The following is a 13,259-nucleotide window of genomic DNA, read 5'->3' on the forward strand; positions in this document are numbered from 1 at the left end:
CAGTTGTTGAGAAGTGTGTCGGGTAGGATGAAGGTTCTGCCCTGACGAGTTTCATTTGTTTATTTACTCCATAAGTCACAGCACTGCTTAGTGATGATCGGACATGTACAGGATCTCAAAAAAATCGGTTTCCAATATTGTGTATTCGTATAACAAAGCACTTTCGAAGTCTGACTGGCTATCTGCGAGACAAATGGATGACTTGAAACAAGGTTTTGAGATGAATCAATGAACGCGAGTGCAGCACGACGGCAAGGATCGGCTTTCACTGATGAGGATTACATTGACTCGAGAATTTTTCAAAAATAATTGATTTTATGTTCTGCACCCAGCTCAAGATGGAAAGCACCTGCGTATCTGACGTTGACGTTTGAAGGTCTTGTGGGTTGAGCAAGATAATGGAAGTGTCCCGACAGCGTCTGTGCAATTAATTGAAAGGTCCACGGTGCACTAAACACATGGGGAGGACGCAGAGGCATCATTAAAAGCCTCCACATGCGCATTTAGGTGCGTGCACTGAGGTGATGATGTCGTGCATTGGTGGGAAGCGATTACACACTCGACGTGAGATAAACGACTTTTACTTCTGTCACGACTCACCATTTTGTGGATTACCATCACGGCCGCTGTGATTCTCAATCTTTTCACGGTAATGGAAGTGTTATTTCACACTCAACTGAGGTGACCTCGTAAGCATCCGTGTTTTTTCTGGCCATTTTGGCCCCTGCAAACATCTTGCATCTCAATCTTCTTTGGGGCAAAAATCTAATCCACTTTAGCAGTTACTGTTCCTGCATCGTTCCCGAAAGACCCGTTACGCTGCCTAACCTTGTCAGAGCACCGCAATGCAGGGCACACATAATGAAGAGAATAGAAAACTCGACACGGGCGCTCTGAGTACATCATTAAAACATTTTTCGACCGTGGCACTCACTAGGAACGCAATGAGACGATTTCGGGTTGTGAAGAATTCACAATGACTGACTGTTGGCCTTATCAGGTCTCAGTGGATGAACTGTTTAGGTTCAAAGCAGGACATCTTGCTTGACACCACACCCAAATTGGTCCTATATTCTGTAAATTGCAATACATGATGAAGTTAGTTTAGTAGATTATGGTACATAAGTCATTTATTTTAAGATGCAGAGTTCATTTAAAAATATTTCTTAATTAATGTGTCTTGTCCCTTTGCTATTCTGCCTTGGTAAATAGCACATATACAAAGGAAAATAGGTCCATCCCTCCATCTATTTTCTACCCTGCAACTGGGAGACATAGTCTCACCAGAGTGCCCTGGGTCGTCCTCGGGGCCTCCTGTCAGTGGAACATGCCCGGAACACCTCACCATGGAGGCGTCCAGGAGGCTAATCAGATGCCCGAGCCACCTCATCTGAGTTTCCCTTGCCCGGACGCGGGTCACCGCAGACCCTCTCTGGAGCCAAGCCTGGAGGTGGGGCTCGCTGGCGAGCGCCTGGTGGCAGGGTCTACACCGATGCCGAAAAGGCAACGTGGGTCCCTCTGCCCATGGGCTCACCACTTTTGGGAGGGGCCAAAGAGGTCGGGTGCAATGTGAGCTGGGCGGCAGCCAAAGGCGGGGACCTTGGCGGTCCGTTCCTCGGCTACAGAAGCTCGTAAAATAGACTGCAATCTAAATGACTTGCAAACCAAAACAGCAGCACCAACTGAACCACGTAAACAGTCTCTCACATGACTTCATGTGTGGAGACCTCTTCACAATATTTGGTGTGCGACAGAACATGGTGCCTGCATTTCTCCAGAATCTTTTTTTTTTAACTTCCAAATTCACTCAACCTGAATGCACTATTATATATTATTGTATATATTAAATAAAGGACTCCCTTGAAGTGACGCACCCTCTGATCTGCCGTTGAGTAATGAACCTCCCCCATCCACTGTGTGAGGAATTACGATTTACTTAATGCGAGTTCCTTTTTCAATTGGAAAGATGACAATCAGCAAGCCATTACTGTTCTCGTAAATACAAACATGACGCAATTTATCTTTACGCCAACTTCATTTATAATGTAGCCGATAAATTTATGATCCACGTAATGCCGGGAAGATGATTTAGAAGTTCCTTGTTCAATAAAATGCAGCGACACTTGAGGCCATTGTTCACTTGAATCCACAGGAGGACAAAGTGTGATGGTAGATCTGTCATTCTGAACCGAAACTATCACCGAATCGATGTGCATGCTTTTGTACCTTAAACACATGCTGACATTCCTCACGATTCTATTTGCGACTGGTGTGTTTGCGTGCAGTCTCCCATGAAGATGAAGTCTGCAGGCATGGTGGACGGAAGCTTGTTCACAGAAAGTTATTGCAACATATGCAATGCCCAGCTCATCTCTGAGTCCCAGCGCACGGCACACTATGAGGTAAGCCTGTCTCCGTACATATTTTTTTTTCATCGCTCGTTTTTTTTTTTTTTTTTTTCTGTGTTGTTGCATGAATGATTTGCAAGATGAGTGAACACAAAGGAATTGCACGCACAACCCCGCCTCAAAAAAGTTGCTTTGGCAGGCAGTTTCCTGTGCTGTGGTCTTCGTACTGGGCTTATTTGTCCAGACAAACAGTGCTCATCCATTATCCATAGACTTAATGCAGCATGCTAATAGTTGGGGATTGCACACAAACAAGCACACTCGCGCGCACACAGACACTATTTGTTTTAATGTGCTCTACCTCTCAGCATACTCCCAAAGAGTAATTTAATGAATAGCCATTAAATAATCAGCCCTGTCCTATATTTACCAAGTGCATATGCGCAGGCGCGCCTGCACGCACTCGCACACACACTCACATGCACGCACGCACACACGCTACATTCATGCATGTGGGGTCTTTCTTGATTACAAAGCACAATTGGGATTAACAAGCAAACTAATCAGGACAAGCATTTATCTGGAGAGAGCAAGCAAGGACGGCAACAATGTGCGTTAGCATGCGCGAGTGTCTACCAACTACACTAATTAGATGAACAAACACACACACATGCATACACATATACACACTACCACACACACTTGAAATGTTCACATGAACTCATTGCAATCTGTCAGCCAAAGTACAAAAGTTTCTCGAAGACGTCAAGTTTGTGTTTGATGATCAAGGTCGGCAACGGTGTTCGCAATGGATGGAAATATTTCTCGAAAAGGCCAACTGACAGTGTGTAATTAGTTCAAGTAAATTCAAACATGACTGGCTCTGAATGTGGTTACACAACTTCTGGGTTACTCTCCGCAAAGTAAATGCGTCCACCATCTTGGTATCAAATGCTATGACACGGTACAGTGGACGTTTCTAAGGTTACAGTGAGCAGGTATCTCAAAGTTCGGAACAGTTTCTCCTTGAGTAAGGTCAACATTTGTGCCGGATGTAATTAAATTCCCTCCAGGCGTCCGTGAGCTACTGCGGTCATGGAAATTGGACAGATGTGACCTTCACGTTTGACCGTCAACATTAAATCCTGTACCTTACTGGAGTAGAGCTCCCAAGATTATCTTTATTAGGAGAGTGTGCATGGGAACGTGTTGTCTAAAGAAGTACTACTGGTTTTCAAAAACCTACTCCACATGTTGCTCCAAAGGAATTGTTAAAAGTACCTCTTGCTTCTTGACACACATCAAATTGTCATAATGAAGGATGACAAAGCGGTCAATGCCTGTCCGTTAAGGAAAGATAAACAGTGACGAAACACACACAGTATGGATACTTTTTGGAATCTCAAGCCACACTTACATCAATGCAGATCAATTCTCTACTCGTGTCCTGCATTCATAATAGTCCATATGGTCGTGGATCAGTTAGTGTCATTAGCCAGGAATTCAAGGCACTTCTTAAGCACACAAAAGGGCATGTTATTAGCAATCGGCATTTTGTAGCGTCGCCTAATGCTTTAACAGTCGTTTTGTCTTGCTAAGTAATGTGAAAGTGTGTGGAATTTACATTAAATTGAAAGTCAGCTTTATCAAGTGTAATTACTTTTATGGCCACTAGGTGCACCCTTTTCTTTGAATTTTTTGGAGCATTTAAAATTACACAACATAAAAAAGGTAACTCAAAGTGCTTCACATAATTAAAAGTACCACATTTAAAGGCGGTTACAAACAAAAATGTTAGACATCGTAAAGAGCAAAGTAAAGACAAGAAGTAGCTTACTGAAATTGAGTGTCCAATGTAAGAACAAGATTTTGGAAAGCATTATTTAAAAATGCTCTTTGAAAGACCTTAATCATAGCAATGGGTAAAGTGGGGAGAAGCATAATTTTGAACCTTGATTCAAAATGATTTACACATTATTGTTATGTTTTGAATCTTTATTCATTCGTATCATTCATTCAAATTATGAAGGATACCAGCAAATCTAGGGAACATATTACAGTATACACAAGTACCGAGAGGAAAAAAATGCTTTTTAAGGTTGATTTGGGGAGTGTGCATTATATTCGGGACATCTTATAAATTACACTCATCTAGCAAACTTAAGTGATAAGCCATTTTTTTGTCTAAAATATTTTTATTCTGAGCATGTACTGCAAATATCCTGGAGTGAGGCGAAATATAATTTATGAGAGTGATCCCAAACCATTCCAATCTTAATGTTGCTTTCACTCAAATTGAGTATGTTGCTTCTGTTTATTTTCGAAATCAAATCATGCTCCAACTTCCCTCCGTTGCTGTCCAGTAACACTGAGCGAAGATATTTTTACCCTGCCATCTGTGTGGCCTTTCCAAGGTTAGGCTAACTAGATTTTGACCAACGGTGAAAAAAGAGAGACGGGCCAAGTCCATTAACGGTGGCGGTCGGAGCTCTGAGGGTCAGCGCTGCATAACCGTGGCGCTACAATGTCTCGCTTTTAGCCGCCATGCCGCAGCCATCAGCTACATGACAATTTATGGACAAACACAAGGCTGCTTGGAGACCCGCCACGGCACACTTCCGTTCTAACAAAATGCATTAAAGTAGTCTGACAAGTAAGGGGTGGAGGGGCATGAAAGATGTTTGGGAAGGTGGGGGTTTTCCATTCCAAGAATGGGTTTCAGGGGATACAATCGATGCAGCGGAGCAGCAATTACAAAGCCTCGTCAAAGTCGTTCATTCCCTTGCTTTAATATGTCGCCCTGCCTTATCCCAAAATCCTAAATCATTGCCTCTATTGGAATTGTCCTTTTGTTTTCGCCATTACTTTACACATTAAAATAAGAGTGCATTGATTTAAATGAGTCTCTCCTTAAGGCGGGAATGCAGCAATTATGCAATATTTGATGTATTGGGGAAAATATTGACACAACTGAAGAATTTTAATGACACTACTACTCTTAAGGAAAAGGTTTATCGATCGGATACTTTAATGGAATTTTGTCGGTTAATCCCACGATACACATTAAATTGCATGAGGCTTTAAAATGAAGAAACTAAGGAAAACAAGAATCTCATGATTCTTTTTTTTCCCCATGACTATATATCTGATGATGTATACATACACTGTCAATATTGAATAGGTTGTCCAACGCTGAATGAGGATTGCAGACAGTGAGTCATAATATAATATTATTGTGGTTTTTCTCCACAAATGTATACAAATTTCAAAATGTACACATTTGTTTTACTATAAAAACACCCTGCAGTATGACAGTGCGCTTTGACAATATTGATGTTTGTGTATCGATACCTTATTGTGACATTACGACACGACTAATCATACTCTTTGCAAAGTACAGTATTTTCCGCTCTACAGCGCGCACCTAAGAAGCATTCAATTTTCTCAAAAGCCAACAGTGCACCTTACAATCCGATGCACCTAATATATGGATCGATATTTTGATGTCTTGGATGTGATATTTTAAATATTTTGTAAAGCGCTTTGTTACAGCTGCAGCGGTTTGAAAGCTCGATATAAATAAAGCTGTATTGTATTGTATTGTATTCCCTTTAGCTAACTCAATCTAGTGGATGCATAGCGCAACCGCAGCCTTTATTGTAGCTTCTACTCTATGCTCCTTATATATGAAAACAGTTCTAAAATAGACCATTCATTGACGGTGCGCCTTATACCCCGAAGCGCTTTATACTGCGGAAAATACTGAACAGAATCACATTAAAAGCAAAATCTCAACTGTACATTTCTCTTAAAACATGATAAATTGTCACAACCTACAAAACAATACCGATAGTATCAAGTTACAGCAATTGTGACACTAAAAGCATTTTTTAAAAATACAGGAGCAAGAAAAAAAACAAAACTGTTTGATTAACAAAGAAAAACAAAACAAAACAAACACACAAAATCAACAAACAATATCAAGGTGTCATTGACATCAAGCAGAATGGTGTTGAAGTGAAACGAAATTGTGACATACAAGGATACGATGTACACTATCACAATATAAATCGTTTGATATTCTATCATCTAAATTTCTCATCTATATTTCCACTGCTGATTGAGATGGCAAGATAGCAGTTTTACACAGGGACATCTAGCATATGGTTGAGGTTATCAGAGGTCAGGACTTGCTGTCATAGAAGCCAACAAAGAGCGCGCGACAACCGTATCAATCTTGCACACAAACACATGCCACCATCTTATTTTGTTCGCCCGAAAGCTTCTCCGCCTATTTTCATTGTCCCGCATTAAAATGACAGTGAGCAGTTTCAAGGACAGCTCACTGTCATTTTGAATATAGCCTCAGGTGCTGCTGCGTTTCTGCTTGGAATAGTTCAGACTCATTAAAAGGCGCATGAAAGATACAAGGTAAGAGATATTTATTTTGCAGACCAGAGACAATCCGAATATTTCATCGGCGAACCGCAGTCACAGCCAGGCTAAAATATGACTGAAAACATTTCATTCAACATTCAATCAATGATTCAATAATTGATTACTATGCCGATTCCAATTCAAGGTATAGGGGCTCACAACAATTTGGGGTATAAATTGTGAGATACAAATGAACTGAGACTTTTTTTTTGTGTATCTCTTTCAGAGCAAGAAACATGCCAACAAGGTGCGTCTGTTTTATATGCTTCACCCAGAAGATGGAGGGCCACCTTCAAAGAGACTGAGGCCGGACAATCCCTTAGCTTTAGCTTCTCCACTTGCGTTATTTTCCACGCTGTTGCTTGCCTTTATAAAATTGCACTCTCAATATCAATTATAAGCTCCGTGTAATGCGTCACGTTCGCTTTACCACGTCTTGTCTTTCTTTGGCTCATATCTATCTTCGCACCTCTTCATGGAGTAGCTTCTGTTAACTCCATGAGGTAGCCTCTCGCTGGCGCCGCTTGCCTCTGTGCCTGGGCCCATAACCTGTTGAGGAGGTGATGATCACGAAGAGTGGCCGGTAGACTCGTGTAATTATAAGACTCGTTCAGATGATCATTTCAGAGATGTTTATTCTCTTGGGTTTGAACAACTCGGCAGCACGGCGTAATACGAGCCGCGGCCATGAGTATCGCGTCAGCGAACCAGGAAGGCGGAAGTGAGCTCACATACACATCCGGCATGTCCCTTCAGAACAAAAGCAGTGAGCAAGAGCGCTATACATAACATAAATCCTCAACAGTCAACATTAAATCCTGTACCTTACTGGAGTAGAGCTCCCAAGATTATCTTTATTAGGAGAGTGTGCATGGGAACGTGTTGTCTAAAGAAGTACTACTGGTTTTCAAAAACCTACTCCACATGTTTCTCCAAAGGAATTGTTCAAAGTGCCGATTGTTTCTTGACACACATCAAAGGATGACAAAGCGGTCAATGCCTGTCCCTTAAGGAAAGATAAACAGTGACGAAACACACACAGATTGGATAATTATTGGACTCTCAAGCCACACTTACATCAATGCAGATCAGCTCTCTACTCGTATCCTGCATTCATAATAGTCCATATGGTCGTGGATCAGTTGGTGTCATTAGCCTGCTAGCTTTAGCAACAGGAATTCAAGGCACTTCTTAAGCACACAAAAGGGCATGTTATTAGCTATTGGCATTTTGTAGCGTCACCTAACGCTTTAACAATAGTTTTGTCTTGCTAAGTAATGTGAAAGTGTGTGGAATTTACATTAAATTGAAAGTCAGCTTAATCATGTGTAATTACTTCTATGGCCACTAGGTGCACCCTTTTCTGAGTTTTTTGGAGCATTTAAAATTACACAACATAAAAAAGGTAACTCAAAGTGCTTCACATAATTAAAAGTACCACATTTAAAGGCGGTTACAAACAAAAATGTTAGACATCGTAAAGAGCAAAGTAAAGACAAGAAGTAGCTTACTGAAATTGAGTGTCCAATGTAAGAACAAGATTTTGGAAAGCATTATTTAAAAATGCTCTTTGAAAGACCTTAATCATAGCAATGGGCAAAGTGGGGAGAAGCATAGTTTTGAACCTTGATTCAAAATGATTGACACATTATTGTATGTTTTAAATCTTTATTCATTCATTCATTATATCATTCACTCTAATAATGAAAGATACCAGCAAATCTAGGGAACATATTATACACAAGTACCGAGAGGAAAAAAATGCGTTTTAAGGTTGATTTGGGGAGTGTGCATTATATTCGGGACATCTTATAAATTACACTCATCTAGCAAACTTAAGTGATAAGCCATTTTTTTGTCTAAAATATTTTTATTCTGAGCATGTACTGCAAATATCCTGGAGTGAGGCGAAATATAATTTATGAGAGTGATCCCAAACCATTCCAATCTTAATGTTGCTTTCACTCAAATTGAGTATGTTGCTTCTGTTTATTTTCGAAATCAAATCATGCTCCAACTTCCCTCCGTTGCTGTCCAGTAACACCGAGCGAAGATATTTTTACCCTGCCATCTGTGTGGCCTTTCCAAGGTTAGGCTAACTAGATTTTGACCAACGGTGAAAAAAGAGAGACGGGCCAAGTCCATTAACGGTGGCGGTCGGAGCTCTGAGGGTCAGCGCTGCATAACCGTGGCGCTACAATGTCTCGCTTTTAGCCGCCATGCCGCAGCCATCAGCTACATGACAATTTATGGACAAACACAAGGCTGCTTGGAGACCCGCCACGGCACACTTCCGTTCTAACAAAATGCATTAAAGTAGTCTGACAAGTAAGGGGTGGAGGGGCATGAAAGATGTTTGGGAAGGTGGGGGGTTTTCCATCCCAAGAATGGGTTTCAGGGGATACAATCGATGCAGCGGAGCAGCAATTACAAAGCCTCGTCAAAGTCGTTCATTCCCTTGCTTTAATATGTCGCCCTGCCTTATCCCAAAATCCTAAATCATTGCCTCTATTGGAATTGTCCTTTTGTTTTCGCCATTACTTTACACATTAAAATAAGAGTGCATTGATTTAAATGAGTCTCTCCTTAAGGCGGGAATGCAGCAATTATGCAATATTTGATGTATTGGGGAAAATATTGACACAACTGAAGAATTTTAATGACACTACTACTCTTAAGGAAAAGGTTTATCGATCGGATACTTTAATGGAATTTTGTCGGTTAATCCCACGATACACATTAAATTGCATGAGGCTTTAAAATGAAGAAACTAAGGAAAACAAGAATCTCATGATTCTTTTTTTTCCCCATGACTATATATCTGATGATGTATACATACACTGTCAATATTGAATAGGTTGTCCAACGCTGAATGAGGATTGCAGACAGTGAGTCATAATATAATATTATTGTGGTTTTTCTCCACAAATGTATACAAATTTCAAAATGTACACATTTGTTTTACTATAAAAACACCCTGCAGTATGACAGTGCGCTTTGACAATATTGATGTTTGTGTATCGATACCTTATTGTGACATTACGACACGACTAATCATACTCTTTGCAAAGTACAGTATTTTCCGCTCTACAGCGCGCACCTAAGAAGCATTCAATTTTCTCAAAAGCCAACAGTGCACCTTACAATCCGATGCACCTAATATATGGATCGATATTTTGATGTCTTGGATGTGATATTTTAAATATTTTGTAAAGCGCTTTGTTACAGCTGCAGCGGTTTGAAAGCTCGATATAAATAAAGCTGTATTGTATTGTATTGTATTCCCTTTAGCTAACTCGTTCTAGTGGATGCATAGCGCAACCGCAGCCTTTATTGTAGCTTCTACTCTATGCTCCTTATATATGAAAACAGTTCTAAAATAGACCATTCATTGACGGTGCGCCTTATACCCCGAAGCGCTTTATACTGCGGAAAATACTGAACAGAATCACATTAAAAGCAAAATCTCAACTGTACATTTCTCTTAAAACATGATAAATTGTCACAACCTACAAAACAATACCGATAGTATCAAGTTACAGCAATTGTGACACTAAAAGCATTTTTTAAAAATACAGGAGCAAGAAAAAAAACAAAACTGTTTGATTAACAAAGAAAAACAAAACAAAACAAACACACAAAATCAACAAACAATATCAAGGTGTCATTGACATCAAGCAGAATGGTGTTGAAGTGAAACGAAATTGTGACATACAAGGATACTATGTACACTATCACAATATAAATCGTTTGATATTCTATCATCTAAATTTCTCATCTATATTTCCACTGCTGATTGAGATGGCAAGATAGCAGTTTTACACAGGGACATCTAGCATATGGTTGAGGTTATCAGAGGTCAGGACTTGCTGTCATAGAAGCCAACAAAGAGCGCGCGACAACCGTATCAATCTTGCACACAAACACATGCCACCATCTTATTTTGTTCGCCCGAAAGCTTCTCCGCCTATTTTCATTGTCCCGCATTAAAATGACAGTGAGCAGTTTCAAGGACAGCTCACTGTCATTTTGAATATAGCCTCAGGTGCTGCTGCGTTTCTGCTTGGAATAGTTCAGACTCATTAAAAGGCGCATGAAAGATACAAGGTAAGAGATATTTATTTTGCAGACCAGAGACAATCCGAATATTTCATCGGCGAACCGCAGTCACAGCCAGGCTAAAATATGACTGAAAACATTTCATTCAACATTCAATCAATGATTCAATAATTGATTACTATGCCGATTCCAATTCAAGGTATAGGGGCTCACAACAATTTGGGGTATAAATTGTGAGATACAAATGAACTGAGACTTTTTTTTTGTGTATCTCTTTCAGAGCAAGAAACATGCCAACAAGGTGCGTCTGTTTTATATGCTTCACCCAGAAGATGGAGGGCCACCTTCAAAGAGACTGAGGCCGGACAATCCGGTATGTTGTCACTCACTGTAACTTTTAAATTGCCTTCGCCAAGGAGGCGGCTGCGTTTGCATGTTTGTGTCGACAAGCAATCTTTTATCAATCTAATGGATTCCAATTTGAGTGAAATCTGTTATGCATATACAGGGACGGAAGCAGACATCACACCGGTCCTCATCCTGAATGCATATTTGACATTTCAATTTAACATGGGAATTACTATTTTACATGTTCAAATCATAATCTGTCAAATGTCATCAATTCAGTCTAAGATTTGGATGACAGGGCATCGATTGACGCTGGATCTGCACTTTATATACCGCGCAGCAGGAAGGAACAGGTGGAAGGTGTTTCCTAGAGCGATGGTTTCTAATTGTTGATGTTGTATTAGTAATATGAAATTATGAAATATTTGACCTTTATTTAAACTAAAAGGAACAACTATTAATCATAAATAATTTACTGGTATATTGATTTAATATGTCTTTTAAGACCTAATCCTGTAATAACGCATCATGAGCCTGAAAGCATAGTTGCGCAAGTCATTTTTAACTCACCATCACAATTCAAATAAAAAGTGATCACTAAAGTTTGAGCTTTTATTTTTATTTTTTCGGGCTTGTGTGTGTAGATTCTGTGTCAGCCAGGTAATCTGCATATCTTGAATTGAGGCTTCTTGTTTTCCGAAAATACCTGAAAATTACTAAGGCAATGGATGCTATTAGGCTGTAAACGTTCTTTTTTTGTTTTGTTTTGTTTTCTGTTATGCTTAAAGCTGTATCCTACCAAGGAGGGAACGTTTACAAGAGTTGGCAAAGGTAGCTGTCATGATCCGGTTCTTATATTTCTCCAGCAGGTGGCAGAGGAGGGCCATCCCTCCAGCTTGCACACCTGCTGCCATCGTAATCAGCCAACGATTTAAGGACTCCCATGTTGTCACGTCTCTGTCGGATAATTCGCCTTGCTCACGACTGTCATCAAGTGTTAAATTCATCTTGCCGTTCAATGTTCTTGCTCTTCGTTTTTGTGCCCGCCAGGTTTTCTGCACTTATCTTTCTCGGTAGTTTTTGTAGGTAGTTGTAGTCACGGTTTTGATACTATACGCATTTCGGTTTCTTCTCGTCTATTAATTGACAAGCAATTTCCGTTTGTTTTTATCCTGGCCTTTTTTGCAAGCATTTTTGGTTGTCTCGTTTTCCCGGTGTTGTACCAACGTTCTTTGTTGAACTTTGTCAGTCTTGCGACCTATTTTTGTTGATAAACCTTTTTTGTTTTTGTCAGGAGCTTTCCTGAAACATAACAGTAGTAGTGAATGTTGCATTCCCGTCAGGGTTCATTCAAGGTTGCAAATGTTCACCGACCATTCTCCATATTTCATTTTTTTTCCTTACTTTCTGACATTTAACTCACTGATTTTAATTTGGACTTTTTTTGTGATAAAATAGCAACCTGGAGGTGAAAATGGGTCATGATGTCCTTGGCTGTACTTTACTATATAGGATACAGAGAACCTGATTTCCCCCAGTGTAACCCGCCTGGACCATCCATTCTCAAGCTTGGCCTTGGCAGCCAAGCGCCCAAGGGGATTTATACGCTGTTGAATCACTCATGTGGTTTTTGTGGGCTGTAACTCTCCCCAGAGAGGCAATGGTGCCGTTTCTGGTGAGCTTCAGTGGCTGCCAAGTAGCTCTGTATCGGACGACTGCAGGCAATGGCTGGAGAGAGCAGTGCACTTGTGTGTGTGTGTGTGTGTGTGTGTGTGTGTGTGTGTGTGTGTGTGTGTGTGTGTGTGTGTGTGTGTGCGTGCGCACTAAGGATTGTGTCTGGGTATTAAGTTGGGCTTTTCGTGGGTCTCAGTGTGTGCTTGCATGATAGACTGAGTCGAGTGTGTTAATAAACACTAAGCAATACTAAGCAACAGAAAAGAGGTGTGAATGTGATGGATGTCAGTGGAAGAATTGTGCATGACAGCATGTGCCCTATCTACCAAGACTGTAAATTCCAAACACACACACACACACGCACACGCACACGCACACGCACACGCATACGCG

General features: G+C 40.5%; 1 protein-coding gene across 1 annotated transcript in view; it reads left to right on the forward strand.

The window, feature by feature from the left end:
• The first annotated feature begins 2,240 nt into the window (after nt 1–2,240).
• Nucleotides 2,241–13,259, forward strand: part of LOC109512708 (zinc finger matrin-type protein 4) — a 46,226-nt gene continuing 35,207 nt past the window's right edge. The window contains exons 1-2 of the mRNA XM_019864646.1: nt 2,241–2,402; nt 11,125–11,217. Coding sequence (XP_019720205.1) covers nt 2,292–2,402; nt 11,125–11,217 — 204 coding nt within the window. The 5' untranslated portion in view covers nt 2,241–2,291. The remainder of the gene's footprint in view (nt 2,403–11,124; nt 11,218–13,259) is intronic.

This window comes from Hippocampus comes, unplaced genomic scaffold, assembly GCF_001891065.2.
Source record: "Hippocampus comes isolate QL1 unplaced genomic scaffold, H_comes_QL1_v1.1 scaffold108, whole genome shotgun sequence".
Taxonomy (NCBI): Eukaryota; Metazoa; Chordata; class Actinopteri; order Syngnathiformes; family Syngnathidae; genus Hippocampus; species Hippocampus comes.